The following is a 13,758-nucleotide window of genomic DNA, read 5'->3' as shown; positions in this document are numbered from 1 at the left end:
TACTGCCTTGCTGTTACAACACTATGCTGCCATTCTACGGGCAGAGGGGAGATGAAAAGCATGCTTATGTTTGACTGTGGAAGCTCCACTACAGGCTTGTTGGTTCTTCTGGCACCTGTTGTCACCCTTACTAAGAACATTGAAGAATAATCTGTACATCTGCGTTTTCGCAATAAATATAGTCGTCCAGAGGGACTTTGAGTGATAGAGGACCAAGCAGCAACCACCACAACACGGGTGCTAGATTGTGCTGGCCAAGAAAGATGATTCACTTATCTGAAGTCAACGCCTCTTTTGAAATACAAAAACAATCTTTTTTTCCCCATAAGACATGGATTCAGTGGCTAATTTGGCTTCTGCATTGTGTCTTGCTTATATGGGCGGTTTGGTTTCAGAAGTGGGTGAGGTCATGACTTTAGAACAAAAAGATGTATGTTGTTGTTATGACATACTTTTTCAAAGTCAGACACAAGAGCAACTGTCATCGCGTGTGTCAAAGTAATCTCAACTCAAAACTCCACATAAGATCTGATTCTGAGCTTTGAACTACATTGCATGGTCTTTGAGAATGTTGTCAGTGTCACTACATGCTCAAGTGGAGTCTTAGAAACCTCAGGGCATCAAGTTCCGTGATAATTGCGTCCCTTTTTCTGTTTGCCTACCTCGGCCCCTTTGCGTGCTTGTACCTCAAAGAACTTTGGTTATTACTGTTCATGGTGTATATGAGAATGTATGGCCTCAGGCCAAGGAATCTAACATAAGGGATTCAGGGTAATGCGGTCCCTTTGAGAAGAAGTATGCCACTTTGCTCATACAATATCACAGTGCAACTATTTAAAAGCGACCGACTTCAAGCCACTAAGAGGTTTTAGCTGTTTTCACATATGTTGTACATCTTTTTCTACAACAGAACAAATAAAACCATGGATTTGACCACGTTCTGGAATGCTACCAGTCAAATGGTACCTTCTGGGTTGCAGCACTGAGCCATCAATGAAATCCCTATTTTGCAATCGTCGTCCGACAGAGGAATATGAATACAGTTCAATGGTAACAGCCGTGCTGTGCGATGGGCTCTTCCTATCTTTACTGCTACACGGCCCCCCGCTACTTTACTTGAGGCTTCTTTTCCCACCTCTAGACTAAAACCCCAAGCTGACATTTTGAAGACCATTTCAACCGGCTCAGTTTTTGTGTGTCCAAAAAAACGATGACTTGAAACTGAGTTTTCTAAATTAGAGTGCATTTCTCTTTGAGGCACATCTGTGTGTGTGTGAATGGTCCCGCAGGCTGCCAGTCTATGCAGAGTCAGCAATTCAATTTTGTGATGGAACAAACTTGCAGTTTTCATTAGGCTGAGATGTGATACCAGCTCAGAGCGAATGGACAGACCTTGTTGCTGCCACACCATGTATCACTGCGGTTTGTCAGCATTAGGAACGTTAAAAGGGATGCTGTGGAGCTCAAACAAAGGAAAGCTATAGATATTGCTTTCGTTTTCTAAAGCTCACCACTCACATTCCTTATATGAAGCCCATGTGGCTCTTTAAGGTTGTTTTTTTTACTCTTATGTCTTTAAATAACAGGAATCACTGATTGTCTTTTCAGTGTTGTTTTTAATCTGGGTGATCATCGGTTTCCTTAGCATTGGGGTCCCCACATCATCCCTAGGCTGGAGAGTTTCTGCATGTGTATCTGTGAGAATGGATTGTGTTGAGCTGCTGTTCTGTTCTTTACAGATCCATTCAAAGTTACTGTGAGCGTTTTAGACACTTGAGTAGAGATAAAGAATACAATGTGGATAATGAGTTCAAACATACCTGCTCACAAAAAGGAGCAAAATCCAGAAAGAACACCTCAAGTTGTGGAAACGCTCACAATTCTTATTTACTTTGGAGTTGTACACGTGGCTGTGGAGGTATGTGGCGTGTTACGTATGTAAAGGTGTTTATTGAGTTGTGTTGTGCCTTACCTGCATGTGTTGGGCTGTGTTTTTAGTTTGTGTGATGTTTTACATGTCAGGAAATGAATAGCACCATAAATGGTCTCATCCCTTTCATAGACAGATTGTTTGGCCCAATGATGATTTTACTACTTTTAACATATACATGGTAAAAACAAGGGTCCCTGGCATAAAAATCTCATTAATGAGATGGATGTGTGGGTCAAACAAACCCAGCAGACCGCTGTTAGAGTCCCTTGTGAAAACCCCTTTTCTTTTTTTTTTTAAACGTAACATACTCAGCTTGTGTCACCTATATAACATAATTAACTTACATAAGTCATTTCATGAACGTAACCAACCTAACATGCGCACCTGACTTAAGTTACAAACACACAGGGCTTTTACCCTGGAGCGCACTGTTTGTGTCTCGTCTCGTGTGAAACCAACTTAAGTACGTAAGTGGACTTAAGTACTTAACTTGCAAAGGTTAACTTACAAAAGTACTAATTGGCACCTTAGCCAAAGTCGTTTTGTGGAAATTCACAACGTTAACCAGGTGTTGAAGTCTACTGGAAAGATTATGTGTTTAGTTTTTTTCTAATTCTGCATTGCTTTGAGCACCATTAATACAATTTCAGCAACAACTTTCTCAAATTTGTAGACACCACTAGGAGTAATCGAAGGATTTGGGGTAACTCCATCTCGACGTTCTAAAAATCAAAGATGATGCACCTTCACCTTGTTCGATGCATCACCCGTCTCTCACTCAACCACTGCACACATTAGTAGTGCCTGCTTCCAGAACAGAGCTCTGACCAATTCATCATGGCATTCATTAACAACTATTGTCCCACCAAACACCTACAAGTTCTGTCTTGATGCTTTTCTCTGTTTTACATGCATTGTTTCTTGCTTCTGTCAATTATTGCTATTGCAATTTGCATCGACATTGTGCAGGATGTCGATAGAAATCCCTGCTGCAACAGCTTTATGCACCTTTCCATCTGCACTGATGTAAAACGTGAGGATAAGTGGTGCAGAGTCAGACTGTCTGGAGTGAGTGTTTCCTCACCAGCCTTCAGTCTTGTGCCGCTCTTGTTGAGGTCCCTCGGCATGTACGCAGCAGCGACTCCTGTTTTGGTTTGGTCGTGGTTTAAAACCAACTTGTTTTGTTGGCAACCAGCTGTTCACTTTGCCCGTGTAAGCCACAGTCTCAGACAATCCCTCGCTGAAAGTCAAGAGGTCTTTACCCAGATCGGCGTGCTTATTTTCTGTCCTTCTCATCCCCATCCTAATCTCTCCTACACCTTTCCCTCCTCTTTTGCATCCTCTCATCCTTCCCCTCATCCTTTCTTCTCCTACCTCCTTTTCCCTGTCCCTCTCTCTGTAGGGTAAAGTGGCCCAGACGGCTTGTATGTCAGCCTGCAAGCATTTGTCCACATCACTGATGCAGATGCTGCTGGACACAGAACTCAAGCAGATCAGTATGGGGGCCATTCAGCAATTCAACTTAGACGTCATTCAGTGTGAATGTAAGTACAAATACATGTGATGTTCATTTTTCTTGATGAAAGTATAATTGGAAAGAACCCTGCCAAGGTGTAAAACTCTAATAACCCTGAGGTATTTTATTAGCTGTGTCTCGGCTATGTCCAATGTGTTTATATTAGGGCTGGGCAAGTGGAAAAAAATTAACTGATTAATCTGATGATTTTTCTGCGATTAATTGCATTATGCGCCAAATTCAATAATGAAGTAAAAACTAGTGTATTGCAGCTTTTATTTTAAAGTTATGTTATGAGAACAATATAACGACACTCTGGAGCAACAGCGAGTTAACATACATACGTATATAGTTCATAAATCTTTTTTCTTTTTTTTCTGAACAGGTACTGTTCAGTAGTAAGGGTCCCTGTGAGGGACAAACCACTCCTTTTTTGTTGTCCATGTTCAGTCTGTTGCTTACTTTGCTGACCATCAATTGATTAACTTTATACGAAAGCAATAAGTGCATTTCATGTTTTCCAGTTCAGTTTTTCTTCCTCAGTGAGAAAAGTCCAGTCTGTGTTGGCTTGAACAAGTGCACTGATGTCTGGTTGAATGAGGTGGAGATGTGAAGGACAGCTGACAGGTATCAGCGGCGGCTTTGCGCATGCGCGACTAATGTTCAATTTGGGGACGCGAAGCTTGCAGTGCAGGCCTGCTGATAGACAGACCACTTTGTGAGGTGAGCGACTCACTCGCGCAGTGCTCGTTGAGGACAGAAACTACAGAACTATACGTGCTTTCACGTCAGGCAAATAGTCCGGTGATGCTACGCAAGAGCGAGGGCGCACCTAAATTAATCGTTAACCTGCCCAGCCCTAGTTTATATGTAGGTCCAGCACCAAGCAGCTGACCGGGAGCCACAGATTTGTCTCTACTCGCTATGTGTACTGTATTTTGATGATGTATTTGATTGTTGTCTGTATTTCTGTTTCCTCTCAGTGTTTGCCAGTTCAGAGCCGGTCCCAGGCTTTCAAGGAGACACACTCCAGCTGGCCTTCATCGACCTACGACAGGTAAACAGTCTTACTGAGCTGCATGGAATAACTCAATCTTAGCCAGCACAGTTTGTTTTGCACAGATATTTTTGCAAGGAGAATACGTTTTGCACAAATTAATTTATTGCTCCAAAATTTGTCTTTGGGTGAGTTTTAAGTTGTGATTGGGCTGGAAACTCTAAATCTGATCACGCAACACGGCCTGTGTAGGGAGAGGCTTGTCTCTTTTGAGACCAGCAGTGGAAGTCTCCAACACTTTAATTTAGCACCCGTTGTATGGGTTCAGCTTCACAGTAACAGCGTGTGTTCATTTCATTGTCTTCAGTTCCAATCGCCAGGTGATGTGGTGGTTCACTTTTACACTGTGAGCTGTAGCTTTAGCTTCTTCTTTCTTAATTTTTTTAACCGGTTTTCACTGCTGAATCAGTTTGACGTCCTTGGTTTATCGTTGAAATGCCTATTGTCAAACCTTTTATCTGCTTCTCTCTGAACTCTCATATCTATTTAGAAAGTGTAGTTTGTGACAGCGTGTGCTTCATGGTAGCTCTGACGGCTCGATGGAGAAGCATAAGGTGGGCGAGGCTGAGCAAATCGTCCATTCTACTAAAAACTGTCTCTAGCCAAGTGCTTGAACCAAGAAATAAAGATGGTAAAAAACAAAAGCCAGAACGGACCATAATTAATATTTAGTTGCAAAGTAATTTATTTGGCTTCAGTCCATTTCCACCATTTTCTACTTAATTTCTCAGCTGTCCCACATCTCACCTTTCCAACAATATTGTGTTTCACTGGCTGCTTTTTTTCCAGACTCCTGTCTTTGCGTTACCTTTTCAACTTTAACCTGTCCCAGAGTTCACCCGCGCAAGAAAATTCCAATTCCCAAATACACCGGCACAAAGCCCATGCCTCCCTTTTTGTTGTGAACACCCGTGGTATGTAAAGTGTTGCTGGGTCTCATTAACTTGTGTCTGTACTGATCTGTTAATCTGAGCCTCAGGCTCAGGCTTGGCTCTGCATTCATCCAGGTCACAGCACTATACTGAAGACGTTTGTTGAAAACGCTCAGAGAAGAAGACAACTTGAAAGGAAAATGTGCCACCTCTCATGTTTATTTCCCATAAGTGTTGTGAAGAAAAAGATTCCTGATATATTGATAAGAAACGTTTATTTCCTGCTGCAGTAAGTTTGTTACAAGCCCTGTTTTATTCTGAGAAATAAACAAAGTAAACTAACAAAATGTAAATTACGGTAATAATCTTACATCTAAACCTATAAATATGACCGTACACTTTCTGAATTTAAGTTTTTCTTCCAGGTCGAACTAAGAGCAGCTTAATTGCCTTGTTAACGCTTCGTAAAACACACTTCATTCATATCGGACAGGAACAAAATAAAACAATGTCTTTCCACTGTCTACATACATCTGCAAAGGCTTGACTGTGAATTACAGTGCAACTGAGGCAGGATCTGGAAAGATGAGATTTGGAGCGCACGCCTGTCGAAAGAGCTTTTAAACAGGTGCAACAACATGATGAGGAGCTCTATGGCCTCACATTTTTATTAAGATGTTTTCTTTCCCCACAGGACTAAATCCTTTTCCAATGGCCTCAAATGTTCAAATTTGGTACAATACAGCAGCTGATCTATTAAAGTGTCATATCGGCAAAACGGGCGAGCAGCATATGTTTCACCATGAATTAAAAGTAAAGGTTATGACGAGTTCTAATGTGCCTGAATTAACTTGTTTTTCAGAGAAATTCTCCTGGAAATCAACAACTGTTAAAAAAAAAAAAAAAAAAACACGTAGCTGTATTTCTGTATGAATTGTACCAAATTATATAATTCTTCTCAGGAAACTTCAGCGAAAATTATTATATTACATTTTTTGTTATTTCCCGTAAATTATAAAAACGACCCCCAGTTGCCGAAACCCTTAAGACCCTATAAAACCATGGATTGGACCTGGTCTCAGTGGCAGCTCCAGCCCTACCTGGCCCTGTTTTTAAGTAGAGCTTAGTTTCCTGTGATGCATCTCATTAGACAAGATGCGTCCATGTTCGCTGGTTGACAAGTTAATCCTAGCCTTAGGTAAAGGGTTTAGGAGGCAACCACAGGCTGAGGTTACCCAGAGGTCACCCCTTTACTTTCTCTCCATCTCATGGCTTTGGATTTTGGAGCTTTGACTGCTTTTTAGATTGTTATCCTGGAACCATTAAGAGTGATTGAGTCAAGTCAAATGTTTAGGGCAACATACAGAAGGGAAACACTTGGATGCAAAAAGGCAAAAAACTAATTAAGTGCTACTATTTTCTGCTGTATGCTAATGCACTGGAGATTAAATAATATTCTACACCTCAGTGATTTAATGCACCATATAACGCATGTGAAAAGTCAAATTTCATACAACTTGAAACCTGTTCATTTAAATAAGACAATTGTTGTTGTTTTTTAGTGATAGGCACGTTAATGTGTTAGAAATCTGTTAACGCAGCTATCTATTAATGCCAACAATTATTTGATCATGTGTTAACTGCATTTTTATTTATTTTTTGCATTGGGCGGGGCTTACCACAGCACACAGGGATGTCCTTTTTAAATGGACATTTCCACTTTAAATCTCTCCCAGACGGCGTAGTTCAAACCTGGGCGTCTTACGGCTCTCCCAGTCCGGCCTGCGTGAGGTTAATCAAAAATAAAGTAAGATGCACGCCATAAATGCAATACAATGGTACTGCTTTTACACTGAAAGCAATTTATGTAGATGCGTGCACGCTTACGCAGCCTCACCGAAAGGCAGTGTTGACAACTTGCCGACTTGAGACGTGAAAGCACGTATTGTTATGTAGTTTCTGTGCTCAATGAGCAGCGGATGTAAGTTCTCTTTCGATCTACCTACACATGAGAACAAACATTCTCAGTGATGAAGTTCAACAGATCCAGATCAGATCCTCTCTCACTGATACCTGTTAGCTCTACTTCACATCTCCACCTCATTCAACCAGACTTCAGTGCACTTGTTCAAGTCAACACAGACTGAACTTTTCTCACTGAGGAAGAAAATCGACCAATCGGACAACATGCAAACATGCAGGAAAGCTGCTACGAGTTCTCCTCAAAGCCACAAGACTCCACTGACAGAAACAATAATTTCAACTGGCTGATCATTGTGAAACCAAACTGTCTTTGTTTGTCTTACCACTCTTCAAGACATTACCAACTCTCGTCTTAGAGTAAACAAATAGATATAAAACAACAAAGTAACCTCAAAAATGCTTAATGTTTATGAAACGTGTTTTCTGGCACATTGTAGACCTTGACTAACCAATCTTGTTTTTGTTTTTTTAAATTGCCTTGTAGGGCTTTACAATCTGTACACATAACATCCCTGTTCCAGGACCGAACATCAGATCAGGAAAAACTCCCCCAAATAAAGATAGTAGTATCCATAGCGGGGCGCAGGTCCAGCTCCAGACACAGCCATGATCCATGATCCATGGCAACTTGAGGCGAGGGAGCACAGAGGCTCCCGGAAAGAAGTAGAGTTATTGATGTCCATTAAAGAGACAATCATTTATCCGGAATGAGAGAAAGAACAAGAGGAAAGAAAGAAAAAGAAGAGGAGAGAGAGGAGCTCAGTGTATCCTAAGATGTCCCCCAGCGGTCTAGGCCTATAGCAGCATATGTAGGGGCTGGAGCAGGGCTAACCTGAGCCAGCAATAACTATAAGCTCTGTCAAAGAGGAAAGTCTGAAGTCTACTCTTAAATGAGGTGACTGTCTGGCCCCCGGACTGAAAGTGGAAGCTGGTTCAACAGAAGAGGATCTTGATAACTGAAGGCTCTAGTCCCCAAACTACTTCTTAAGACTCTGGGAACCATATGTAACACTGCATTCAATGAGCACACCTCTCCAGTGGGGTAATATGGCACTATAAGCTCTTTAAGATATGATGGTGCATCACCAGTTAAGGCTTTGTAGGTAAGAAGAAGGATTATAAATATAATTCTTGATTTTACAGGAAGTTAGTGGAGAGCAGCTAATATATGAGTAACGTTATCTCTCTTCCTAGTCCTCATTAGTACACGAGCAGCAGCATTCTGGATCAACTAGAGAGACCCAAGGGCCTTATCGGAACAGCCTGATGATAATAAGGAGTTACAGTAATCCAGTCTAGAAGTAACAAATGTGTGGATCAATGTTGCTGCATAGCCTGGTCTTCCATTCTAACGCTTTTTGTACCAAACAATACAAGTCAATGAGACAATAGCATCTAACGAGAGAACATCCAAAGTGCATAAAAGGAAGGAAAGCCGAGAGGGATTTCTAGAGTTTCAAAACGCCCTGACTTATTGTCTGGATGTGAAGGTGAAACCATGAACTCATGTCACCGGGACCAAAATCAAAGTCTCTTTTTCTTGCTCTCTATTAATCATAACCCTAAACTCAGGTTGGCCTCACCCTGGACACCAGCAGCTTCGTCACCTCTTGGTTGTAACTCAAATGTTTACGGCCTGTGTTGGGAGTTCTTTTGTCAGTGTTGCTTGTGTTTTTCAGCATATTGGCCGCCGTTCAACCGTTTCCACGACGGAAAAAAAAGCGTATTATAATTTACCGGTTTAAGCTCTGAACCCACTGGCGAATACAGCTCAACTGTAATAGGAAAAATAGCAAATTATGCACCGTTTCCAATCATATTGACAAACCTCCACCCATTTTGCACTGGTTATCCAGATCCAGGTTGCGGTGGCAGCACAGGAAGGTTCTCCCGAACTCTGCTGGCGAGCCCAGCCGCCCTAAAAAACACACCAACCACGACCCAAAGCTCAGTGCTCACAGTTAGAGAGGCAAACCTTTAGAATTTTGGAGAAAAAAACATTCAACATAATGACTCCCAGTGGATTTCTTTTCACGACTTGCACCAGTCAACTTTTCAATTGTAAGTGTGTGTCAACTGACTGCCACACACTTACACAAACACACTCACAAACATTCGGCCTATCTCGCTCTATCTCTCTCATGCCAAAACTAAATATTTCCCAGAAGTGTTTACCTTTTGACTCTTATGATAACATGACTCAGCTTGCGAGCAGAATCCTCCGAGATCACTCTGATTGTTGTTGTGTTCGCTGCATTCTGGGTCATCTGTCAGATGTGTGTGACAGACCGAAGTGCTGTGTGAATGAGTTTTCCCCGGGTGGGGCCGCGCATGTCAGAGGGAAAGACGGCTGGTGATGGAGGTGGGCCGGCCCCCGACTCCGTCGGCCCACCGGGGATTTCCACGTTATCCTTCTGGTTTGACCTAACCCGGAACACGCTGCTGAAAACATGAAGGGACGAGCCGGCGAAAAAAACGTCACTGCGCTGCATAAAAGTTCCTTAAAAATAAAATCACAGGATTAAAAAAATTAATTCAATTTTTTTTTTCCCCCAAGCAAAGGCCTGCGACTCATTTAAAACGGGTCCCCGACCCACTAGTGCGTCACGAGTGGGTCACGACCCACCAGTTGAGAACCACTGATCTAAACCATTTTATTGTGAGGTGAAAGTGAGAGTTAGAGCCCGACCAGCCGGAGGATAGTATCCCCAGTGTATCACGGGGATATCGGTACGGACGCATATTCCAGCCAGTGAATAAAGAGACATGTCAGCATGTCAGCAGAGGATACGATGAAACTCATTCAGGACTCTATCCATGTCATAGTTTTGTCCACAAGAGAGCACCGACAAGTCAATTTTTACCCTGTGAAATGTTCTGTTCTCTTCACAATCAATCATAGTTCTGCAACACAATTTAAGGAATCGTTATTGACAATTCTTTTAAATGGTTTATGTCGAAAATAAAAATCCAGGACATGTCGAGCTCCGGGGAGCGCATCTGAAATACTTCACTGCACAGGAAAACAGGGCGTGTGTGTGGAACTCCGTTGTCTGAAGTGATAGAACCAAGTTTTAACCAACGCTAGTTTTCAGCAAAGAATCCTGGTAAAAGATCCTGTTAGTTGTGAGTGTTGGAGAGATGGCTGCTCATCACTTGGCTCCAGGTGAGAAGAATCTCTCTCTCTCTCTCTCTCTCTCTCTCTCTCTCTCTCTCTCTCTCTCTCTCTCTCTCTCTCTCTCTCTTTCTCTCTTTCTGTGTGTGTGTTGGAGTCTCTCAGTCAGCTGAATAATGCCATTATCACTAAGCTGTTCTTTCACTGCTCTTTCAACATGACCCAAACACCCAGCTGTTTTAACCCTATGACATTAGCATACACTGTGTGTAGAGGGGAGCGGGGGGTGTCAGCTCCGTCAGGTTAACCCGGGGTCATGGGGGGGTAATTTTGAATGTTCCTGTTCACACTTAACACTCATCATGTTAAGCAGCAGAACTCTCTCTCTCTCTCTCTCTCTCTCTCTCTCTCTCTCTCTCTCTCTCTCTCTCTCTCTCTCTCTCTCTCTCTCCGCTTTCACTCTTCTGTTTTCTCTCTACGTCTCAGAGTGACTCAGGATACTTGAGTGTTAGACGCCTTCACATTATCTGACCCGGCTCCGACACAGCCTCCGCTCTGTGTGGTTATGATGCAAAAATACTTTTACCCCGATAAAGGCCCATTGTATCTACTGGAGGGGAACCTCCGTCACTGTCAGTTCTGTTCTTCTTAAAAAAGATAAATAGCAGGTCATGGACATGTAAAGTGTACGACAAATTAGTTTACAGTACGTAGCCCTCCAGTGAGACTAAAATATTTTTTCCCCCTCAAAATTGAAGGTCAAAGCTTGGCTTCTTCTGTGTGTCTGAGGAAAACTTCTCTTCCTCTAAACTCCAGTGATGGTCGTGGTACAGTTAAGAATCGTTTTCCATTTCCTCAAACCGTCTCTGTGATCGTTCTTTTTCAAATACGGGCAAAGACACAGCAGAGCTGTTGTCATTAAAGGTCATTTTATCAGACCACCTCAAAACAGCGTTTTGGCTGTCTGGTGCACTCCTCCTCACAGGTGAGCCGTGTACACCGCTGTCGATGGGCACCTGGAAAGAGGGCAAGGAGATTTATCTGTTGTGTTTCACTGTCGAGGTTTTCTACTAAAAGCACCTGCGCATAATAATACTGACTTCATTTATAATGCGCTTTAAAAGCAAGTAACAAAATGCTTCACAAAGTCTCCTAAAGATTAGGTTTCTATTAGAGCATGAGCGATTTCACGGGTTACTTATTTGACAATTTGAGCCTGTCGGTGTGTAAAAACAGGGTGAGCTTTAAGCCCTTTATGAACAAAGATCCTCTGAGCAACAGTTGAATAAGAGTAGAAGAAATCACTGGTTAAAGAAACTGGAAGCTTTGCATCAAAACGTAGGATGAAAATACTTCGTTAGTTGCTTTGGATAGAAGCGTCAGCTCAGTGAAATGTAATTTAATGTAAAAATAGGAACAGCTTCCTGTTTCTGCATCATATGCACAATGATGCAACATCTAACAGGCTGGGATCCACGCGTTGTTTTAGCAAAGCCCTTCTTAAACTTCAACGTAAGAAATGAAGATCAGTGTGGGCATGGCAGACCGTTCACAGTTCAAACATCTTCTGTTGTGAATCTGAGTGGAGTATATCTCTGTGTGTTCTTTAGCTCCTGGATCTGTTCATGGTGTGGGACTGGTCAACTTACCTGGCGGACTACGGCCAACCAACCTCCAAATACCTGAGAGTGAACCCGGCCACCGCCCTGGCTCTGCTGGAGAAGTGAGTGCACGTGATACAATATTTCAACATCCCTTCTTAAAGAGCACACGTCTGTCCCTTGTGGGTGTTGCTTAGGAGAACGTTTAGAGGCCACCAAGAAAACAGCAGCTAAATGGAGGCAGAGGAGGAGTTTAGGAAACTAGATAAGAGTCGGACATTTTATTTCAACAGGCTTTTTTTTATGCACAAAAAAAAAGCAGGAGGCTGTAAGTGCACTTATTCTGTTCCCCAAAGAGCTTCACTGGAGCATTTGTTTGTATGGATGTTCCGGTGTTGGTGGTTATTACCTATCATCTTTTACTTCAGACACTAATGCAGAAAGATTTGGAGCGAGCTGACCTCTGACTGTGTGGCGTGACACTGTACCTTGAAGGCGCTCAAGCTTCTTGCGTGTCAAGATGGTTGCTCTAAAGTCAACAGAGGGATCTTCTGAGGCTAGCTACAGTCACCGTTTTTTGTTTACGGCCCTGCGGTTATCAGTTTTTTTTTTGTTTTTTTTAGCTTTGTTAGTTCAATCTATCGCCATATTTGCGTTATGTAGCTCTCAATGACATTATTGTCCACATGGTGTGGACCCTGTAAGACGTGACGGGGGTTTTGAAAGTTTATAGAACATTGTACCATCGTCTTTCACATTAACGACCCTTCATGACAATAATTCCTGCTTATTATTTATGAGAACTATATGAATTTATCTGCTTTTTCCCTCATGTGGTTTGATGGTTGGTCTAAATCTTTCTCTGTCTCTCTTTCCTACTGCTGCTGCTCAGAGTCTACAGGGGGTAGGTGCAGCTTCCTCACTGCTCGTTTCTCTTCATGTATGTTCTCCTCATGGAACATGGTTCTCCTCCTCTCTAGTATGGAGCTGCTCTTTCTCCGTTACGCGGCACAATGTTGACTTACGGAGGAAAGCAGCTATAACAGAAACATTTAGAAACCCTTCAGAACACAGATGTGTCTAAGTGTTACTTAAAAGGGAGATTTCTGGCTCAGAGTCTAAGAGGTTTTCTGAAATGTTGTGTTTAAATTATAGCTGGGCAAGTTAGCGTAGCGTTAATAGCAGCAATCCTTTTAACGACGTTAATTATGTAATCATGCGTTAACTGCATTTCTTTTTTGCATTGGGAGCGTTTTATCACACAGATGCTGCACTTTAAATCTCTCCAGCCGGCGTAGTTCAGACTGGGCGTCTTACAGCTCTCCGGCCCGCGTGAGGTCAATTCAAAAATGAAAAATAAATAAATAAGATGTACGCCATGAATGCATATACGGCAACAACTGCTTTTACTTTGAAGGCAATTTATATATGTGTGAGCACGCTTCTGTAGCCTCACAGACAGGCAGTGTTGACAACTTGCCAACTTCAGCCTGGACTTTTCTCACTGAGGAAGAAAAACTGAACTGGAAAACATCAAAAGCACTTATTGCTTTTGTATAAAGTGAATCAATTGCTGGTCTTTAACATCTTTAAGGTAAGAAACAGACTGAACATGGACCAAAGAAGGAGTGGCTTATCCCTCACAGGGACCCTTACTACTGAATACACATGTATGTGAAAA

At 42.3% G+C, this 13,758-nt stretch overlaps 1 protein-coding gene across 8 annotated transcripts in view; it reads left to right on the top strand.

Moving 5' to 3' along the window:
- The window catches only part of exoc6 (exocyst complex component 6), a 45,184-nt gene that overhangs the window by 26,338 nt on the left and 5,088 nt on the right, over window positions 1–13,758 (top strand). For 4 of the 8 annotated variants that reach the window (XM_068582658.1, XM_068582654.1, XM_068582657.1 and 1 more), the window contains 4 exons: window positions 3,336–3,477; window positions 4,433–4,506; window positions 12,087–12,199; window positions 12,970–12,981. In XM_068582658.1, coding sequence (XP_068438759.1) covers window positions 3,336–3,477; window positions 4,433–4,506; window positions 12,087–12,199; window positions 12,970–12,981 — 341 coding nt within the window. The remainder of the gene's footprint in view (window positions 1–3,335; window positions 3,478–4,432; window positions 4,507–12,086; window positions 12,200–12,969; window positions 12,982–13,758) is intronic. The other 4 variants (XM_068582660.1, XM_068582656.1, XM_068582659.1 and 1 more) reach the window with 1 other exon arrangement.

Source organism: Clinocottus analis, unplaced genomic scaffold (assembly GCF_023055335.1).
Source record: "Clinocottus analis isolate CAN_PGR_092001 unplaced genomic scaffold, fCliAna1.0.p SCAF_19, whole genome shotgun sequence".
NCBI classification, from domain to species: domain Eukaryota; kingdom Metazoa; phylum Chordata; class Actinopteri; order Perciformes; family Cottidae; genus Clinocottus; species Clinocottus analis.
Note: the sequence above shows the minus strand (reverse complement) of the source record. Positions and strands in the feature narration are given on the sequence as shown.